Source organism: Stigmatopora nigra, chromosome 7 (assembly GCF_051989575.1).
Source record: "Stigmatopora nigra isolate UIUO_SnigA chromosome 7, RoL_Snig_1.1, whole genome shotgun sequence".
Classification (NCBI taxonomy): Eukaryota; Metazoa; Chordata; class Actinopteri; order Syngnathiformes; family Syngnathidae; genus Stigmatopora; species Stigmatopora nigra.
The window spans coordinates 8006085-8024131 of record NC_135514.1 but is presented as its reverse complement, the minus strand read 5'-3'; the positions used below and the strand labels follow the sequence as shown (position 1 = coordinate 8024131).

At 41.0% G+C, this 18047-nt stretch overlaps 3 protein-coding genes across 7 annotated transcripts; all 3 read right to left on the bottom strand.

Annotated features, from left to right (window-relative positions):
- Nucleotides 1-847: 847 nt before the first annotated feature.
- colq (collagen-like tail subunit (single strand of homotrimer) of asymmetric acetylcholinesterase) lies at nucleotides 848-8337 on the bottom strand. 2 transcript variants are annotated; one of them, XM_077720232.1, is made up of 17 exons: nucleotides 8022-8337; nucleotides 7343-7455; nucleotides 7071-7157; nucleotides 6093-6137; nucleotides 5889-5915; nucleotides 5085-5156; nucleotides 4567-4629; nucleotides 4459-4485; nucleotides 4342-4386; nucleotides 4219-4254; nucleotides 4068-4148; nucleotides 3819-3915; nucleotides 3342-3478; nucleotides 3150-3269; nucleotides 2942-3083; nucleotides 2362-2464; nucleotides 848-2279 (listed from the first exon to the last, which is right to left on the bottom strand). In XM_077720232.1, exons 1-17 carry the CDS (start codon nucleotides 8128-8130, stop codon nucleotides 2210-2212), a joined length of 1374 nt encoding a protein of 457 aa, XP_077576358.1. In that variant the 5' UTR covers nucleotides 8131-8337; the 3' UTR covers nucleotides 848-2209. The 2 variants fall into 2 exon arrangements, with proteins under 2 accessions (XP_077576358.1, XP_077576360.1); XM_077720234.1 differs by having other exon boundaries at nucleotides 2942-3068.
- Nucleotides 8338-8748: 411 nt separating this feature from the next.
- On the bottom strand, nucleotides 8749-14221 carry hacl1 (2-hydroxyacyl-CoA lyase 1). The gene is made up of 17 exons (XM_077720783.1): nucleotides 14032-14221; nucleotides 13597-13701; nucleotides 13485-13525; nucleotides 13339-13419; nucleotides 12961-13033; nucleotides 12813-12890; nucleotides 12633-12727; nucleotides 12439-12551; nucleotides 12237-12372; nucleotides 11942-12047; nucleotides 11674-11757; nucleotides 11503-11604; nucleotides 11158-11312; nucleotides 10800-10958; nucleotides 10620-10727; nucleotides 10326-10512; nucleotides 8749-9417 (listed from the first exon to the last, which is right to left on the bottom strand). Exons 1-17 carry the CDS (start codon nucleotides 14080-14082, stop codon nucleotides 9385-9387), a joined length of 1707 nt encoding a protein of 568 aa, XP_077576909.1. The 5' UTR covers nucleotides 14083-14221; the 3' UTR covers nucleotides 8749-9384.
- A 688-nt stretch (nucleotides 14222-14909) lies between these two features.
- On the bottom strand, nucleotides 14910-17879 carry ubxn11 (UBX domain protein 11). Of its 4 annotated transcripts, none has more exons than XM_077720888.1 (14): nucleotides 17720-17879; nucleotides 17480-17505; nucleotides 17310-17405; nucleotides 17078-17178; nucleotides 16959-17010; nucleotides 16715-16791; nucleotides 16576-16651; nucleotides 16302-16513; nucleotides 16085-16162; nucleotides 15905-16013; nucleotides 15739-15839; nucleotides 15567-15640; nucleotides 15151-15300; nucleotides 14910-15065 (listed from the first exon to the last, which is right to left on the bottom strand). In XM_077720888.1, exons 1-14 carry the CDS (start codon nucleotides 17788-17790, stop codon nucleotides 14927-14929), a joined length of 1362 nt encoding a protein of 453 aa, XP_077577014.1. In that variant the 5' UTR covers nucleotides 17791-17879; the 3' UTR covers nucleotides 14910-14926. The 4 variants fall into 4 exon arrangements, with proteins under 4 accessions (XP_077577014.1, XP_077577015.1, XP_077577016.1 ...); XM_077720889.1 differs by having other exon boundaries at nucleotides 16302-16435; XM_077720890.1 differs by lacking the exons at nucleotides 17480-17505; nucleotides 17720-17879 and having other exon boundaries at nucleotides 17078-17227.
- Between the last annotated feature and the right edge of the window lie 168 nt (nucleotides 17880-18047).

The window sequence follows — 18047 nt, the reverse complement described above, 5'->3', positions numbered from 1 at the left end:
AAAGTTAGACGCGGCCCGCATTCATTGCGACGCTGGCGCGCTGCCCGTCAGTATCAGCATCTGACACTCTAGTGAGGCTTTTCTTTGAGACGCAACTGTCATGTCTGGAAGAGCTCAAAAAATAAGTTTGGTTTCGTTCAGCGCAGCAGTTTGCCAGAGGCTGCTGACACAGTCAAAACCGCACTTGATGGACGGACTTCCAAGTGAGAAGCCTGCCCTCGGCGAGCATCCATCAGGGAGCTTTCACTCTTGGCTTGGCTCTCACAGAATGCTGCCAAGGCAAATATCACTAAAAATGTTTTTTGCTTTTACGTCTTTGTAAATATTTTTCCTTTTTTTTTAGGCTAAGGAAATCACTTCTTGTAATTTGGAGTCATCTTCATGACTGAAAAAGGTTCAAAGACCCTTTATGAAAGCAGTGCTTTTGATAAACCGGGTGAATTAATTAGTGGAGAAGAAAATGTGTTGTTTGCTGATCCAAACTAGAAATTGGCATACTAAATCTAAAATTGTAGTGTTTTTTCTCATTACTGAAGTTTCCATTGCAATATTAAACAATAAAAAGCCATCAAAGTAACTATTTTTAGCCATTTCCAGTATATTGAAATGTTTTATGCAAATGCTGGGCGAAATGTGCAAGATAATTAATTCTACAAGTGGTATCTTTAGAAATTAGTCACAATGAGACATCACATTTTATTCTGCCCCTTTTGTGATTTTGACATCTACCGTCGTCAATGCTACCAGAACCGATCCATTTTGAAAGAACCCAACATATTTTTGTAGACTTTTATTGTATTTCTTGAACACCCGTATAAATCATATCAGAGTAACGACACATAACAATTGTCCACTAATGCCGGTTGGTGTCAGCAGCACATAGCACACTTTTTACATAAAGCCTTTGCCACATGCGTGTGCACATTTCACTTTGGGATTACAGCATGGTGGTTTGAGTGCTCACAAGCGGGAACATTCAGCACAAGTTTGCATCACATGACTACGGTACTCTGCAACACTTTTGATTAAGACACCTGCTACACTGTCCAGTTACTAAGAGAACAAAAATGCAGCACGTGCATGCCAACACAACATACGTACCAATCGTGTTGAGGAGATCTCTCCTATGACGGAAAGTGGAAGCTTATATCGACTAAATCCTTTTTTTTTTTTTTTTGGGCCATCCTACACGTCCAAACATACTCGCTTGACTGTAAGACAAAAAGACTGAATAACGAGGTAATAGAGTAAATACAGTAAGGAGTATCGAACAGCTTTATTGCCTATTTAGCAGCTACGGCCTATTTCAGCCTCGTCTGTGCGCTGAGTTTAAGGACATAACAGTTTCAAGCCTTCACCTATAGCGTATAGTATAGTAAATCCAGCTATACACTGGGTTTTTTATGTTTAAAATGCAGTTTAGTTGAGTTTAAATATGTTTTAAGCATGTGAAGTGGTATTTCATGGTCAAGTGATCACTTTTTTTTAAAATTCCCAGTGTGTCCGTGACGGAACTATGTGGATACTTGCGACAGTCTACTTGAGCGGCTCATTCCTGAGAGTAATTCACGGATATGTTGACCAAATGCACGTGTCAAGAAGCAGCACCTGTGTCGCGAGTGCGGCGTGTAACAGTCTAGAACAGATTGAACTTACATCCCTGCGTATGTCAACGTGAGGTTAAGAGTACAACGTGGAAAAGCAGTAAGAGGTCCAGTGATTGATACATGCTTAAATGGTGGCCAGCCTCATGCAAATGTTGCCGTGGCGGTTCGATACCTGAGGCCTCGGTCTAGCTCTCCGTTTCCTATTTGCTCTTGTTTTTTTTCTTTGAATAGTGACTAGGTAGAGAGATGGTAATCGACCTGGAAATGTCTCGGGGCATGGCTGCCACACGTCAGTGGCCCACGCAGACGGATTTGCGTCCGTTGAGGCGCAATAAGGAGACGCCGGGACGGTTAAGACGGAGTGCAGCTGTCTTGGTGTTTCCGACGCGTGGGTGAAAAGTTTCCCTTCTGTTTATATAGCGAGGCTCCGAGGGATTCGACAACACGGCAGCAGTACGCTGGAGTTATGTACATTATATTCTTCATTTCGTCTGATGAATCTTCCCCGTCTTTGTTTGTTCTTTTGGTTGGCATGAATAGTAGATTCCCAGGTTTTTTGTCCCACGCTAAAAAGGATGCCCACTCAATGTCCAGCTTCCCGCTCAGGTAAAGTATTTGCAGTTGGTGGAGTCCATAGCACAGAACACTGTGCACTTCAGATGACCGTATGACCTGCAAATAAGAGAAGGACGCTCCAAGTAAGTCTGTTTGAAGGTTTTAGTCGTGTTGCGTGTCACGTGCGAGTCACGCTTACCCCGGCAGATATGAGTGGCACGTCTGGTAGCCAAAGTCTTTGCCGTCACATTCCTCAGCACCCTCCAAACGATAGCCGTCGCCACAGAAGGCATGTTTGCACTCTGAGCAAAGATGGAAAGGGCAACATTGTAGTTTCAGCATTTTGTCATTATAGTAATGACCCAAAAATATATATATTATAATAAAATATTGTTTTTCTATGCCACGTTTCTGTATACACGACTTGATTTGAAAAGTATAATGTTATTGATTTCTGCTAGATTTTTAAAAATGCAACTAGTAGTCAAGTGCAATGAAAAATGAGCATTCACCAGAAATTGTTTTAATGATTTTCATTCTGAATGCCGTATTTTCCGCACTATAAGACACAACTAAAAGATTTTCTGAAAAGACAGCCATGCGCCTTATAATCCGATATACCTGGTCCAATATTGGTTAATTTGAATGAAATTCCCTTTAGCAGAGCCCCATCTAGTTGAAGTTTAACATAACCCCTAACCCCTAACCACTACCACTACTACTACAGCCCTGAATTGTCCACATCATGAAAATGTGATATGATATCAAAGCTAACTTACTGATGCAGCGATCAGTGACGACTTTGTTGCCATCGTCACATTCCTCGCCGAATTCGTGCTGCACGACGCCGTCACCACAGTAGCCGTCCTCATCTGGCGGATTCTCCATTGACTGGAAAGCCGTCATCTGGAATGGGAAGGTCTTTTACAGAGGTTAACAAACTTTAGCATTAAATGGAAAAAAAAGATTGATGAACAGGAGCAATACCTGAATTGGAAACCAGCCTCCAGTGTCTTTAAAATAGAGAGATCTCTGATCTTTGCGAAATGCAAGCGCATTCTCTGTGTGAAGACGTTGTAGCTCCTCCTCATTGCTCACCACAAAGATCTGAATAGGACCCAAAAAAATCATGGTATGACCCAATCCAAATTAAAGGGCAAAATGAATGATTTCCCTCACCGCAGGCACTTTGAGATTTGGAGTCTTTCCTCTAGATTGATAATCATCCAGGAGAGAGCCACTGGGAGAGCTGCAGCGACAATGACCAGGCTGCCCAGGTGGCCCACGCGCACCCTTGACAGCAACCATGTGAAATCCTATATGCAAAATAAGAAAGGGGGGTTTTCTTTACCTTATATTACTTCACCAACCCATGTAGTTGTCACCTAATACATGGGCAGGGAACATAACAGAAGCCTATTTGAACCGAAAAAGTCACCACCCAAGCATTTTGCCTGCCCTAAGGACATTAGACTTTTCATCGCTAAATAAGACAAGTGCTTCGCTGCCATCAGCTGACAGCTGACAAAGACCCCCAACCCCACCCGACCCCCATTTCAACAGCAGGGGCAGCCATCAGGCCGTCTATGACGGCACAGTGCGTCAATTCGCGGTCGTAGCAGTTGAAATTCTCTCAGAAGACGTCAAAATCATCACCTGTGACAGGAGGACCGGGAGGACCAGGGAGTCCAGGAGCTCCCCGTGGACCAGCAGGCCCTTTTGGCCCACCGCTGCCCGAGTCTCCTTTGGTTCCCTGCAACATGAGGCAAACATGAACACAAACAGAATGTTTTTAGGGGATGCTCCTACCGGTCAAATAGGGTTAGCCCTGTGAATTGCAGTCAATGAGCTAAATGAGTGCCTTGTAAGATTTCAACCATAATTCATCTTTAAAAACTATTTCACCTGTTTGCCCCTCTTGCCCGGTCGACCAGTTGGTCCTCTGGTTCCTGAAACTCCTGGTTCTCCTTTGGGACCCATTTCACCCTACACAAAAAGGGGCAATGCAATCTTTAAAACCATACTAAACACATTTAGAAAAAAAAATGGAGCTCACTTTTTGTCCAAGCATTCCAGGGAAACCCATTGTGCCCTGAACACATTGGAAGAAATAAAAAATACAATATGGCCACATAACAGCCCATAAATATTTATAGCAAAACCCTTGTTATGTACTCACTTTGTCCCCTTTTGAACCAGCCTCGCCATGTTCCCCTTGTGAACCCTGATTGGGAAAATACATGATAGTCATTTTCAAGTTTCACTGTCAATCCTCACAACTGAAGGGATCACGTACCTTCTCACCCTTATACCCAGATAAACCCTGCGTTACAGATAAGTGTGATTATAATAAGCACGATTAGATAATGTATATTTGAAATATAGCAATACTGCATATATATACCCTGGGTCCAACTGATCCTCTACCTCCGGGTAATCCCATTAGGCCTGAATCACCTTTCTCGCCCTGGAAAACAACAGCAGAACATGGCTTGATTTAAATATATTATTATTATCATTTAAATGACTTGCATTTTAAGAATAATAAATTATTGGTAAATTCAACAAATGAGCATTCACGGCCAGTCCTCCCAGTTTAAACAAGCTGGCCGACTTCAATAGTTTGGGCAAAAAAATAAATCAATTTTTGAGTGTTAACTAGGGCCATAACCAAAGTGTATTGTTTTTTATTCCATTTAATTTCAATAATTTTGCTTTTATTAACATTGTAGAATTCATACATGAATTTATAATTAGATATAGAAACCACAGTGAATAATAATTTATAAAAATAAATGTTATAATTAAAAAAAATTAATAAATAAATAAATGATCAATAGTCACTTGCTCCATAAAGGGTTAAGGGTCTTAAGTGTCAACTTTTGAATCACAAATCTACATAAAGAGATCAGACTTACTCACTTTGGGCCCACTTGGTCCTGGCCATCCAACTGGTCCCTGTTTTCCTGGAAATCCAGGGGGACCATTGCGACCCTGGTGGGGGGGGGGGGGGGGGACAAGACATTTTAAGAGACAAACACCTTTCAAAACCTGTTAAGGCTATAAATGGGCACATCTATGGGGGTTAAAAGGTATTCATTCAACATGTAAAATGTAAATAATACCAAGCAAAGAAAATAAAACTTATATGCAAGCAGGTATAATATTTGCTGCAAGGCTGTCAGTCGGCCCGTTACCGTATTTATCCGCCGGTCTCCGGCACATGTAGGGGAGGACTGAATTTAACGAGCACTGTCACTTTGCCCTATTTAATTAAATGATAGCCTGTGTATAGAACAGGAGCTGGTGCTTGTGGGAAAGAAAATGATTTATGACCTGGCTGCGAGCACTAAGCTAAATTGCACTGCAGTGCTGCAAATGCCCGCCCGCCCGCTCAGACCACCTGCCGTGCAATTTTTTTGAACAGCCCACAGAAAATGAGAATTGGGAATTTTTCACTGTTATGGGCATGCGGCCTTCGGTCGGTGTCCCGTTACGGAGTCACAGGTGGCCTTCGATGCCTTTGAGTGGTCGACTTTGAGGCAAGGGCCCCCCTTACGTGATCTCTTCATCTGCTACACGTGACAGTTGCATGTGTGTGTGTGTGTGTGTGGAGCGCCTTCTGTCAAGGTTATGCTGGCTCGCCAGACAGCCACTGACATTGAAGCTCATTTTTGCGCAAATCCATTTAGCGGAGAATAACGAGTGATTAATGGAGACGCTCACCTTTTGTCCAGGTCTTCCGATTTCTCCCTGACAACAGGATGTGAAGGAGGGACAAGGACAGACGCCGTTAATGCATTTCCAAACTAGCATCTGTCAGCATCTTGGGCTGCAGGCCAAGACAAATTGAGCTCACAAAAATAATGAGCACAAGTCATCATGTATCTAAAATGGCATGAATGTCATCGAGGAAAAAAATAACCTTACCTTTTCTCCCTTGGATCCCGAGACCCCTGGTAACCCTGGTGGACCCTGGAAAATATCAAATAATAAAAATGATTTATAATGATATGCAGTAATCCCTCACTATTCATCCTCTCGCTATCTCCATTCTCTGCAATCTTTAGCGTAAATTATCTGCATATGGAGATGCGAGTGGCAATTTTAATTAAGGCTTGAGAGGCAATTATTGATTAAAGTCGTGTCTGCTGCAGTCTTGATGCTGCTGAGGCACCCTTGAGTGTCCGCACACAGTAAAAACATTTGTAATGAAACATTCATATCAGGAAATATGGACAAAAAATGAGTCCGACTGCCTTAATAGGCGTCCATCACCCAAGTTGCCACAAGGCAGCACCCTTAGTTTGGTAGTTCCCCAAACGTATCCGAGCCAGTGCACCGTCTCAGACAGATAACTCTTCTTTTTTTTTTTTTTTTTAATGACATGAGTTGCGCCGTGGGCCGCCAGTGGAAAAAGGCTATTTATATGTCTGTGGCTAAATGCAGAACATTTATGGGCTGGGGATTTTTCAAGTTATTGACTACTGTCACATGTTATCTGGACACTCAGATAGTATGTGTTGAATTATATCTTCAGGAAACAACAGTGTGTGGTGGAGTGGCATCTTTCATTGACACAAAACATGTGAACATTTTTTACAAACAAACGGGAACAGGAACTTGCCCATAATTTGTCTCTTACATTTTATATTAAATGTTATATTTATCTAAATACAGTGAAAATAATACAATTCAATATACTGTCATAAAAAAATCTATTTAAAGGTATTTTTGCTGCCGCTGCTCCCCAAAAAAATTCTATCACTTCACCAATATAGTGATTTGAACATTTAACAATATTTTTTATGTCAAATACAATTAATTACAATACAAATATTTCACATAACATTATCATGACGACAATACTGTTATTTTTTTCAACGAATGCTGACGATTTATCCTTACCTGAGGCCCAGGAGGACCAGCGGGCCCAGGGGGGCCATGAGCACAGGATGATCCTTTACCTTCCGACGGAAACTCCGATTCCCCATCCTGATGAAAGAAAATGACAAACTATTCTGTCTACTGGATATATGAACGTATCCATCACTTATTTTTACCGGTAGAATAAGAAGGTGACCGTGTGACACCTGTTGGCTATCCACCCAAAGACATGTCAACATTGACACATGTCAGACATGGCACAGAAGGACGAGGGTCATATGACTTGTACTCACATGAGTGTGGCGACGCCAAAGTGAGAAGGGTGGAGGGAAGAGTGGGGGTGGAGGTGGAGTCACTAAACAGCACGGGTTCTTCAACCTCCTCTGCTGTTCCAGGGGAGGGAGTCCTGTGGAAGGTGTAAAAGCAAGAGGCTTGTGGACAAGTGTGTCATTGACAGGAACGACTTCACCTCAGTGCATCAATGCTTTTCACTTCAGTATACAAATGTGTGTCTAGGGGAGGAGGGTTGATTAGCGTGAATGGACAAACTGAAAGCGGCTTGACCACAAACAGTTAGCATGCAAGAAACAGGTGCACCCTATCAAATGGTGACACCCATCCAACAGTTCCTCGTTCAGACTTGATGTAGGCCTGCATTGACTATTTATAGAGGCATTTCCAGCATTTCCAGTCCACCTCATGGGTAACGACAACATGACAAGTGTAGTTTTACAAGACCGCTTAATTAAGAACGCAGTACTGTACACCGTAACATCAATAATAAAGCCTATAGTTATCAAGGTTATACTTTTCATGACTGCATCAAACTTTTCTAATGAAGAATGCAAAAAGATAACAACACAAATTTGTTAGGTCAATCGAAAATGACATTTTCTTATATGCTGCACCTTGGTTTTTCTTCATGCTTCAATATTAGTGCCCACCATGCATGCAGACCTAGAAGGGTCTTACCTGCAGGGAATGAAGTAAAGCCGTCGAGGAAAGACGATTGGGCCAAACCATAGTAAAAGCACAGAGTGAGATAAAGTCCATGTGCTAGAGGAGTCATGCTGCTGCTCATAGTTGCCTGAGTTTATTTGTGAAGCTGAAAAGAGCCCTCTCTTCCTTCCCTTCTGCGCTTTAGCTGCCCATTCTCCCTCTCCTCTCTTCTCCTGTCGTCTCCGCTCTGCTGTCTTTACGCCCTGACGGGGGAGGCACGTCCACCAATGCCCATTAAACCTTTCCTCCGCATCCGTGTGCGCTAAAATTACAGAAGGCGGCCAGCTGCCAGCTGCTTGTGGTTGCCAATATTAGATCTCTACTATTGCAGGGGGTGCCTTTGTTGTTTCCACTCCTCTCACAGTGGGTACCAAACACTGATTCGGTCACAGTTTGCCTTACTACAAGATCCTATATGCATTAGTGCATACTTTTATGCCATCTTTCTCTCTTTGATGCTATTTTGATTGCAAGTTTTTTTTTCTTAGCCACAGCAATTGTAGTATCCATTTACTTCAGGCCCCACTTGTTTTATGGCCTGGACTGTCCGACTAAATAAATTGTCTGCTTTTCCACTGGGGCTCTTTAGGGGAATGTGAGGGCAGTAAATACTTCTGGGAATACATTCTCTCTCGTAATATAAAACCCTTTCATGTCTGCTTTGCTGTTTGGAAAAGAAAAAGTAGCGGAAGAAGACATTAAAAAAAGACTTTTATTATTACGATTGAAGGCACTTCAATTAAGATCATCAATATGAATTTAGGCCTAAATGTACTTGTTGTACGTCAAAGTGATTCAAGTATATACAATTCTTGTACATACTACTGTTTATGAGTTTCAGTGTGGATCTTCACATTTTCATGATCTTAATTTTTTTTCTTCAAATAATTAATAGCAGAAAAAAATACCAAACAAGTGAATTTGCGATAAGCAAAGTCGCAATAATCGAGGGAAAACTGTATATATGGATATATTACGGCTGCTGCAACTAATATATAAAATCATCAATTTAAAAAAATCAACAATTAAGTCTGTTGCCAATGAATTTGGTCATTGATTCTTGTAGTCAACTATTTTTACTCTAAAAAAACTTACCTTGTTTATTATTTATTACTACTATTAACTACTACTATCATTATCCAAATAATCTGGTGCCAATATGGCACTGTAAAGATAGCAGAATAAATGATTATAAGAATGCAATAAGTGTTACTTGTCAGTCTTTGGAAATGCCACAACCCTACAAACAAAACAAAAATCAACATGATTACATGAATTAAAAACAATAATAAGTGTCCCGTGCGTCTAATGTGATAACAAACATTTGACTTCCCTTCTACAAGTTGGAACGGGTCAGCCAAGGAAATTCCTGGAAATACACAGAGAAAAGAACCTGCATAAGTTTCTTCCCAAATGATAGACGTTATTTACGTAAGTAGAGCATAATCAGGGAGCTTAATGCCTGAATGGAACCTTCCAACACCTGAATGTATCCATGCCACCATGCAATGAGGGTTGCGTGGATACATTCAACATAAACAAAGAAGGCCCTTCTTTCTAATTATATTGGACCAGAAATAGAGGGGTCAAGTTGGTGTGGGCTTGGAGGATTGTGAGTGGAAAGGAGCAGCTCCACTGTGCACCTGTGGACTGGAAGGATTTAGTGCTCAGGGACACATTGCAATCAAATAAACACTGAGCCGCTTGATGCTCTTTAATAATCACCGACTGGAATGCTGTTGATTTTAATTCCAACTTTAGAGCTGCAAAACTGCTTTGGTTTATCTTTTGCTGTAACTTGGCCATTTGTTACACTTGTTCTCGTCTTCGTGTACCAGCCAATCAGTTCCTTCCGTGCCTTTGTGTCCTAAGCCATTATTCATGTCAACAAGAAGAAATGCCTGTGTTTATTCTGTTTCATGGGTAGTTTTTCCAAACCCTTGTGAAATTTGAAGACATTTTTGGGGGTTGCAGCCTTTCATATAGGTGAAATTTGACCTGTATATTCTCCAGGGTGGGTACAAGACATATACTGGGGGTAGAATATAGTAGGGGAAATTCGACCTGTGCATTGTCCAGGGTGGATACAAGATGTATACTGGGGGTCGAGGGTTCCATTCATAACACAGATGTCAAATGTGTTCAATTGAAAAGGAATCCATTATTCTTTTGTATAAACATGTTAATGGGTCAATTGCACATTCTGCCATTTAGTCGGACTGCATAATTTTTTTGGCGGTCACTATTTTTGCACATACATTTTGATCAATTATATACCTGTTGCTTTCTGTCTGAGGAAGGGTCGATGAGCACGTTGAGAAGACTTGGCCTCTCGTAGTCACTCAAGCTGAGCTGCAAGGCATGACACAGCTCCTCCACAGTCTTCACAAAGAAACCATGCCCGCCAAATGCTGCCATCATCTGGTCATAGCGCGCCTCAGGAAGCAGGGTTACGGGGGGTGCACTAATTAGGACACAGACATGGACAAGTGAAATAAAGCAAACATTAACAAACACACATCAGCAAATATCAGCTGATCTCACACTAAGTAAATAGTGAATTTCTCTCACATGCTGGTCAGGTCGCCCATTTTTGCCATTTCTTTCCATGTTTCAGGGTCCACTCCACTGTATATACCATTGTTATTCACAACAATGATGATAATAGGAAGGTTATACCTGTTAAAAAAAGGTTTAGAGATAATTGCCTCTGGAAATCCATTGCGACGGAATGAGAGTGAAACTACTTACCTGCACATAGTTTCAACCTCCATCCCGGAAAAGCCAAATGCACTGTCTCCTTCCACGCATATAATCCTTTGGGCTTTATTCTTGTTCTTCTCCACAACAGCTGCAGCTATTGCAAAACCAGGGCCCACTCCCATTGTTCCAAATGTTCCGGCATCCAACCTACACATGATTGAGAATAACAATAACAGACTAAATATGTTTGGACTGATCCATGATCCAAATTGTTAACTACCAGGGGTGATCCTACTTTCCGGTTTTTCATTTATCGCGGCAATATCTGGGCTATATTATCCACAAAATTGTAGAGAAGACAGTATACAATTTCATTCCACTTCAAATTTAAAGCGGTGCTACTAACCTGTGTCGAGGTAAGTAGTTATTCAACATAGTGCGCCCAATATCCATGGTGTTGGCGCCCTCACTGACGATAATGCAGTCGTGTGGCAGATGTCGAGAAATGTGGTGAAACACCGTGTAGTAGTTCATGGGTAACACTGACTGGAGCGCAAGAGCCTGTGGGAAATTGGAAAAATTGAAAATGTAAGGCAAAATGGGCTCTAATTAAATTAAATATTAGTGACGCATATAAGTACAGTACTACATAAAGATGCTTAGGTTGGCATATTGGCTCATTTTGAAAAAAAAGATGCTAGTGGGGTTAATTGTGGATCTTTATGTTCTTCAAAATTCCACAAATTCTTACATTTGATATTTTTGCATTGCTTTCCATTTTCTCCTTTAGTGTGATCCACCAGTTTGAATCAGATGGATACTTCCAGCCATCTTTTAATAGTGAGTCCCGCAGCTGAAGGAGACAATAATACTTGATGAAAATACAAAGTTATTTTTTACTACTAGTCCTTTATGAAGGTACCTGACAGACAACAGCATTGATATCCCCCAGGAGGGCAACGGCAGGCCTCACATTGTTTCCCATCTCCTCAGGACAAATATCAACCTATGCAGAGAACACAGTGTGGCAATAGTAACAATAGAGACGCAAAGCATGCAACAGACTAGAATACATTGAAGTTAAAAGTGGACTATTTTAAAATCCATTTCCAAAATCAAAATACCTCACAATAAAATAGTAAAATATGACTAGACATAAAACGCAAAGCATTTTTGGGATAATTACCAACCTGGATGATCTTTACTGTGGGGTCAAATCTAGGCGGCAGACCAAAGTGGAGGATCCAGTTAAGTCGGGCTCCAAGAAGAAGCACAACATCCGTCTTGAGAAGAGCTCTTGATTTCAACCAGTGTGAATTGAGTTGAAAGTGCAATATGATGACAAACAAAACCCCAATTAGCTTGCCAAAACAATAAATGAGTGTACATATGGCAAATTGTTTCGATCAGATATAGCCCTTTCTAAAACAAGTGAAGTATAACCTGAACATTTTGAACCAAGTTTTTTTTTTTTGTGCAGTTAACCTTGAACGTGCAGCAGCCACACAGTTGGGGTGATCGTCAGGCAGTACCCCTTTCCCCATAGGCGTGGGAAGGAATGGCAAACGGCTCAATTCCACAAAGTCCCTCAAGGCACTTTCTGCTCGACCATAGGCTGCACCTGTGGCCCACAAAACCCCCAACTGGAGGATCTCTTAAGAAATACAAGCAAATCTACTGGTCTTACCTTTGCCAATGATGACCAGAGGTCTTTTAGCTGATTTCAAAACTGTGATGGCGTCTGCAACAGCATGGTGATCAGCTAGACAAATAGGAGGAGGCGGACAACAGCGGACAAACCTGCAAAAGAAACACAGTGAGCTGAGCCTTGGGGAATTTGGTGTGTAATATCGGATGAGAGAAAACAGCAATTTTACAAACCTGACTTTGCTTCTTTCCACTTTAGCATTCACCATATCCCCTGCAATGTCCACATAACAAGCGCCTGGACGTCCATACATGCTTGTACGAACAGCCTAAGTGTTGTCAAATGTCAACGAAACTATTACAAATTTCTACGTTTGTCCCAAGAATATTTTATTTAAAAAATCAATGTGTTACCTTCTCGATCACTGCTGGGATAGCGTCCAGATTGCTTGGCCTAGCAGAGAATTTGCTGTAGAGGCGACATGCTTCCACCTTAAAATTTGCAAATTTAAGCACGAGCAAACATTTATCACCAGTAAATACATATTCACATATTTATTACTTGTGGAAACTCTTGAAAGGCTCCAGTTGTCTCTTGGCTTCTATCTGAAGATCCTCCAATAACAACCACAGGCCTGCAAAAGAGGTAACAATATGTTTTAGATGTTTCCTTCCTTTACTTGGCAAGTCACTACATGCAATTACACCCTATTTTATTCCTTCTGTCATTGACAAAATTGCTTATTGCTCTTTTTCTGATGGTACCTAATATAGAGGACACCAATAGCATTGTCAATGAGAAAAGTAGCACTTCATCTTTGTATGAAAGAACTTGAAATGAGTATAATTTGCAATTAGAGAGCCTTTGGTGTCATCTTGTGGCAACTATGGGAAACTATACCGGCCCGATTTTTTTCTTTCTTTTTTTTTCAATTTTTACCAGCAGTTCATGTTGGAGTTGGCCATTCCTCCCAGGGCATGAATGAGTCCAGGTCCAGACACCACCAAGCAAGCACCTGGTCTTGATGGATGAAAGCAGAACCATGCTGACACATTGTTTCGATTATTTGGATGACAATGTCTTACCTTCCAGTGAGGTATCCAACAACAGATGCAGCATAACATGCCTGTTGTATGGAATATTAAATCAAACACAAGAAGCTAAGTAGAATAACCCTCTCTAGTCAGTGCCTCTTACCGCTTGTTCATTACGCATGCCAATGTATTTGATCCCTGTAGCCTGGGCAGCCATGGCTACTTCAATGACAGGAACGCCAACAATCCCAAACATGTATTCAACCTCCTGAGAAAAAAAATCTTCATTTTCAATACTTCAGCATGCAAATGTAAAGACACTGACTTGTAACAATGGAAACTGTTGCAGTGGCTGAGGGATCGTGGACCGTGAAAAACATAAATCATTTTATGTATTTCACAGTGCACAGTCTTCACCTACTGACACTTGGGTGAACTTTGACTCATTGGCCAAAACACAGTGTGCTTAACACAAACATTGAACTTGTTTCAAATGACAGACTGCGCACTTTATTTTGCAAAACATTATTTCAGTTGTTAAACTATGTGTGTGTTGTTTTTGTTTATTTGTTTGTTTTGTTTTGTTTTTCCAACTGACCTGGATCTTAAGGGATTCCGCAATGAGTTGCGCTCCTGTCACTTCGTCCATGGTTGTCCAGAAGCAACAAATTCCACCAAATGTTGAAAGTGCAGCACGAACCTCAGCAATAAAGGTGAAGACTAACTTATGATTGACTTCTGTGCTTACAGTGTGTTAGTTGGTCATAACTGGACGCAAGTTGCAACCGTCAAACACAATTTTACATTTATAGAGCTAGATGTGAAAAGGTATAGTTAGTCTTGTTATGAACCAGCAGCCATCTTAAAGCAGTGTATATCTGCGGTGGGCTGGTTATCCAAAACCCTCATCTCATCTCCTGAACAGCTTTATCTTCACTAGGGTCGCGGGGGGTGCTGGAGTCTATCCCAGCTGACCCACTGGAGTCTATCCCAGCTGACTTCAGGCCAATATCAAAATAAAAAAATATGAAAATATATGATGACTATTCTTGCATCAGCATCTACCATCTTTCTCCCAATTCTGAATACAATGCATTTTACAAAGCATTTTTAATAGGTTTAATTTATTTTCTGTACTGCTTATCTGCACAAGGGTTGCGGGGGTGCTGCACCCTACCTCAACCAAATGTGGACAGTAGGCAGGGGAGACTGAGAAGAACAACCATTCACTCTCACAGTCATACTTGGGGAGAATTTAAGGTGTTCAACTCGCTTACCAGGCATGTTTTTTGGATTTGGGAGGAAAACGGAGTACCCGAGAAACCATTTGCACCATCGCTTTTGGGAACTGAACCCATTCTTTTAGGTGAATAAAACAGCATGAGCACACAAAATGTAATCAGATCTCTCAAGGGTTGGCATAAATAACAAATATACTTATGTATATTCAATGTGTAAATAATGAGCACAGTCATCTTATTTACATGAATTATTTATGAGTGATTTTTTCTTCCTCGCAGAATAAGAGTAACATTGTTCGTGAACCCACATGATCCAAGTGTTTGGTACTCATCCTGGTAATGACAACGAGGGTATGCACTGATAATGTCATAGCCAGTCAGGTTATACCCCCTGTAAAGCAGGTAATGGAGGCAACCGTGAGATACAATAATATGTATATATATTATTTGAAAGGTTAAGGAGTATGAAGTAAGACCTGTGTGCATCCAGGTGTTTCCTCAGGTGACCGAAAGTCTCGGAAAGGTCCATTTTCAGCACGTAAGTACAATCACCATCTTCTGACTTGACCTTAAGTGTGACAATGTTCTGTGGAGATGAGGGCCAATCAGAAGAGATTGCCTGCATGCTTAGAAAAAAAGACAAGATATGATGTATAATTACACATTTTTGCACCAATATTACAACATATTAAAATGGTCAAATTTGAAGATCTGCTTCTCTCTCTAAAATATTAAAGGTATTTTAAAAATCCATTCTGCGACATCACGCAATATTACCTTGCACTATTTTCATATCGTTTTAGCGCCGTTAATTTAATCTTGTTAGCACATATCTCTTAACTTATTTACAGTTTGCTTTTGTACTATAACAAACATTTGTCTAAATCAGTACCTGTCCTTCACTGCTTGCAGTGCTGGTGTATTGACAATGATTGCTGAGCAACTGTTGTCTGTGTCAAAAGAGCTCTAGAGGAATAGGAAAGAGACAAAGGAACTGGCCTATCAACAAAAATAGCGGCACAAAGTTGGCATGGGAACATTTCTTGGAATGAGGCCGTTCGCACCTGCAAGTTTGTCTGTAAGGCGTCACTGATGTCAATCACTCGACCCGCCTTTACCACCATTTTTGGCAATTTGTTCAACTTGTTTGTGCTTAAAATCTTACCTGTGAACCAAACAAACAAATACAACAGGTTTAAATTTCTGAAATTTGAAAAATGCACGACTAACCTGTAAATTCATTGGATTCCTCTTTTTTCTCTTGCACAGCCTGGCCTTTACCAGGAAATTTTTCAAAAGGAGCCCTGAGGACAAATTCCTCGTTTCGTCTGTCATGTACCTCATGAGAGAAAAAAAGAGAAGTTTTACATTTGTGTTAATACTCCAGAATGCAGAGGGACGGCTACAAACCTCGAAAGGCACACCATCAGGAAATCTGCTTTGAAGCTCAGATGGGAAATAACCTTCCATCAAATCCTGCATGCATTGCTACAAAGAATTAAATATCATACCTGTCATCTTATAGGTTTTTCCCCCCATACGTTTTTTGTCAAACCGATCAGGTTTTACCCATTTTGGCTCTCATCGATGATGACAGCATTCCAGTATCTCGTTTCAACATACTGACCTGCGTGCTGTTCTCCTGGTAGGATCGGAAAGGTCCATCGAACATGACAATGCCATTGCTGTAGAGCTTCAATTGCACAGGGTCGTTCCGTGCTAACTGCGCCCCCGTCGGGGTAGATTGTACAAACGGTTCTCCTGCAAGAATGTTGAGCTCCTTGATCGTCTGTATCACCAGGTCAAAATTAATGTGGAAATTTCCATCCAGAGAGGAGTCTGAAAGGAGGTCACACTTGCATATGGAAAGCCCTCTGAGTTCTAAAGTAAAGGGTTTGTACCTATGCCTGTTTCTTGTGTGCCATTAGTGGGCTTGTTATCTCCTACCCAGATCAAGCCGTAGTCATTCAGGAACCTCTGCAGAAAGGGAAAGACAAATTATTAAAGGAAAGACTGGGACATTGTCAGATCAAAACACACCTCCATGTCATCCACTTGGTGCTGCAGCTCTTTGCAACGTCTTTCAAGATGACTGCAAATCTCAACATGGCCATTTTCTAGAATCACAAAACAGCCACAATTTCAAGCAGTGCTCCTACTTCAAGGAAACATTAATTTCCCAATTCAAGGTGTTGTCCCCCGCCTCTGGCCCGGAGACAGCTGGGATTGGCTCCAGTACCCCCCTAATGAGGATAAAGCGGTTGAGAAAATGAGATGAGATTACCCAAATCTTCTAGCGACTTCAATTTTTCTTTCAAAACTGAAATGGCATGGTCCTTCAAAAGAAAAAAAATGGTCTTACGGGTGAGGGATTTTGCATTGGACAAGAAGAAAAGTCTTCACCTTGCGCGCCATCTCATCTTTTTGGCTTGTGACCTGCCTCTCAAGCAAAGTTAGTCTTTGCATCATTGAAGACATCAGCTCAAAGTCACTTGGCGCATCACCTGAATTTTCACAGAATAATTGGAGGAGCATCTCCCAATGAATTTCTACCTATCAACAATGATCCTTTTTTAGAATAAAAAAGGAAATGAAAATTAAATTAATATTTTTTTAATTGGAGAAGTATCTTTACCTTTTTTAGAAACTTTGAACTTCAAAAGTTCAGCATCACTAGGTCGAGTTGGGCTGCATGCCAAATGACGTCTTGGGTCACACCGGACATGAGAGTCTGATTTAAATGGTCAATTATCAAAATTAAATTAGTTTGTAGCAATAGTGTAATGGGTGTGGCATACATTTTACCTGTTGAAAGATTTGCCCGATGACCCCTAAAAGAACAGAAGCGCTTTTGTGTAAAGTAATCTTTGGTCCAATTTAATTCCAAAAACATTTTTCTTAACAAAAGTAATGTTACAATCGTAAAAGGATAATTACACTGAATTTTGATAAGGCAATGTCTGGTCACGTGACATTGTTTCCCGGAAGTGTTCTCAATGATTTATAAATATTTAATTCTGGTAGTATTGTCATGTTACTGCTTACCGTTTGGTGTTTTCTTCATACACAAGAGGGGTACGCCTCATTTTCTTTAACATGGTCAACGGCGAACTCATAACTGGAGTATAAGACTTTCGGGACCTTATTTTTAATGTTGTAGTCTGTTACTCATGGCAACACATGATGGGGCGTGCATGCGAGGAACCGGAAGTAGTTTTCTGCACGCCCCACTCATTTTTTTAACGTAACTATTTAGTGACGTCACATAACAAGGGAAGAGCTTCAATTATCGTTTTAAAGACCATTACGCCAATGTGCCCTGACGTTATTTGATGGAAGCTGGGTTTCTGTACCTGTCTCATCGACACAGTTG